Raw genomic sequence first — 1778 nt, forward strand, 5'->3', positions numbered from 1 at the left:
TGCGAAAAAATGTATTTGTTAATATAAAATCTGCAAAAAGGCGTAAAACTGTAAAAATATAAAATCTGCGAAAAAATGTATTTGTTAATATAAAATCTGCAAAAAGGCGTAAAACTGTAAAAATATAAATTGAATGAAAAGGAAAAAAAAGCAACTTGGACTAAAAACAAATTCACTCCACTCTGCTTTCAGTCAATCTCTCTGTTTGTGCAGCAACATCTTTTTTTTTGTGCTGCTTTTGTTTTTTGCACTGATGATGTTCCTCCGGTCCCTGGAGGTCCGTCACATTCTGATCGGACCTCCAGGAACCGAGTCCAACCCAAACAAAGAGTCGGCGCTGCATCCGACGGCGTTATTGTGGAGGTTTCCTCTAAATGGCTCCTGAAGCGTCTCATCGCTCTTTTATTAGAGGTTCTTCACATCTGGATCCACTTTTAGAGGCTTTTAGAGGAATGCTGCTCCACCGTTTCTCACAGACGGTGAATCCTGGTGAAACTGCGGCTCACCTGCTCCTGTCGGCCTAACTCTGTCTCCTCCTCTCTGGACAGTTCCACGGACGCCGCCCAGGAACATCCAGGTGTACAACCCCAGCCCCAACAGCCTGAACGTGCGCTGGGAGGCAGCCACGGGTCTGGTGCAGCAGTACCGCGTGGCGTACGCCCCCCTGAGTGGAGTCAGACCCTCAGAGTCGGTGAGTTTTACTCCAGCAGGAGCTCAAAGAAAAAACATTTATTTCCACCAAGAGGTCAGAAGCAGGTCAGGATGTTTTTTAGCTCAGGATTTAGGATCCAGTATTAAATCTGTCTTTAAAAGATTTTTCCCAAAAGAGCCTCCAGAACCAATCATTAACCCCACTCTCTGTAATTCAGTTAATAAAATACTTTCTTTTTCTGGAGACGTTTAAAACCGTCAAATGAAACAAAACTTTTGTGTCTGAGGCCTAAAAAGTCTGTAGTTTGATTCCCACTGAAGGTTCTGGTTCTGACCCGGCTTTTTCCACACCATATCCTGATCCAAAGACAGACCGTCGCCAAGTGAAACTTGAAGCGCAGCCATTTTGTCCTGGTTCCAATCTGAAAAGTGCGGCATGCTTTTGTTTTCAGCTACTTTGAATCAAACCCAATCAGCAGACTCTTCATTATCACTCAGAGTCCAGCTGGGAGTTTTTTAATCTCAGTGCGAATCCAACAGTTGTTTGGAGATCTGGACTTTAACTAGGCCGTTCTACCATCAGTTCCGTCTCTGGTTGGAGGTTCTGCTTGGTTCTCAGTCCCAGGTCTCAGAAAAAGCTTTTCTTCCTGGATTCAGCTCCATCCATCCGACCCGCTTCGCCTCCCACAGCATGATACGGCCTCCTCCGTGTGTCTTTGTGGGGACTTGTGCGTTCTCCTGGGCTCAGCCGCTGCGCTAGTTCTGTTCCTGTTTACCAGAACAGCAGACGGAGAACGGACAAAGTCCCCGGATGTTGTTCTCGCCCCTCCCTCTTTACCCAGCATGCATCAGAGCAGACTTATCTGTTCTCAAGATTGACAGCTGTCCCAGCATGCACTGCTGCAACAGCAACAGCTGCCAGGTTAGCGCTCACAGAGCTCAGAGTATGTACATATGATTATATACATTTTAAGATCATTTCAGGCGAGAACATTAAACTTTAACGTTCAATATATGGCCTGTTTACTGATTTAATAAAATGCGTGATAAAAAAAATCAGATGTTGAGGGGACCATGGCAACCAGTGGACCTCCGAGGCTAACCACAGCCAGGGCTAACGTTAGCCC

The 1778-nt window shown here is 45.8% G+C and overlaps 1 protein-coding gene across 1 annotated transcript in view; it reads left to right on the plus strand.

Annotated features, from left to right (window-relative positions):
• LOC107087414 (collagen alpha-1(XII) chain-like) overlaps positions 1-1778 on the plus strand; it is a 177562-nt gene that overhangs the window by 135023 nt on the left and 40761 nt on the right. The window contains 1 exon segment of the mRNA XM_015378984.1: positions 410-691. Within this exon segment, the coding sequence (XP_015234470.1) occupies positions 410-691 (282 nt within the window).

This window comes from Cyprinodon variegatus, unplaced genomic scaffold (assembly GCF_000732505.1).
Source record: "Cyprinodon variegatus isolate N-32 unplaced genomic scaffold, C_variegatus-1.0 Scaffold183, whole genome shotgun sequence".
Classification (NCBI taxonomy): Eukaryota; Metazoa; Chordata; class Actinopteri; order Cyprinodontiformes; family Cyprinodontidae; genus Cyprinodon; species Cyprinodon variegatus.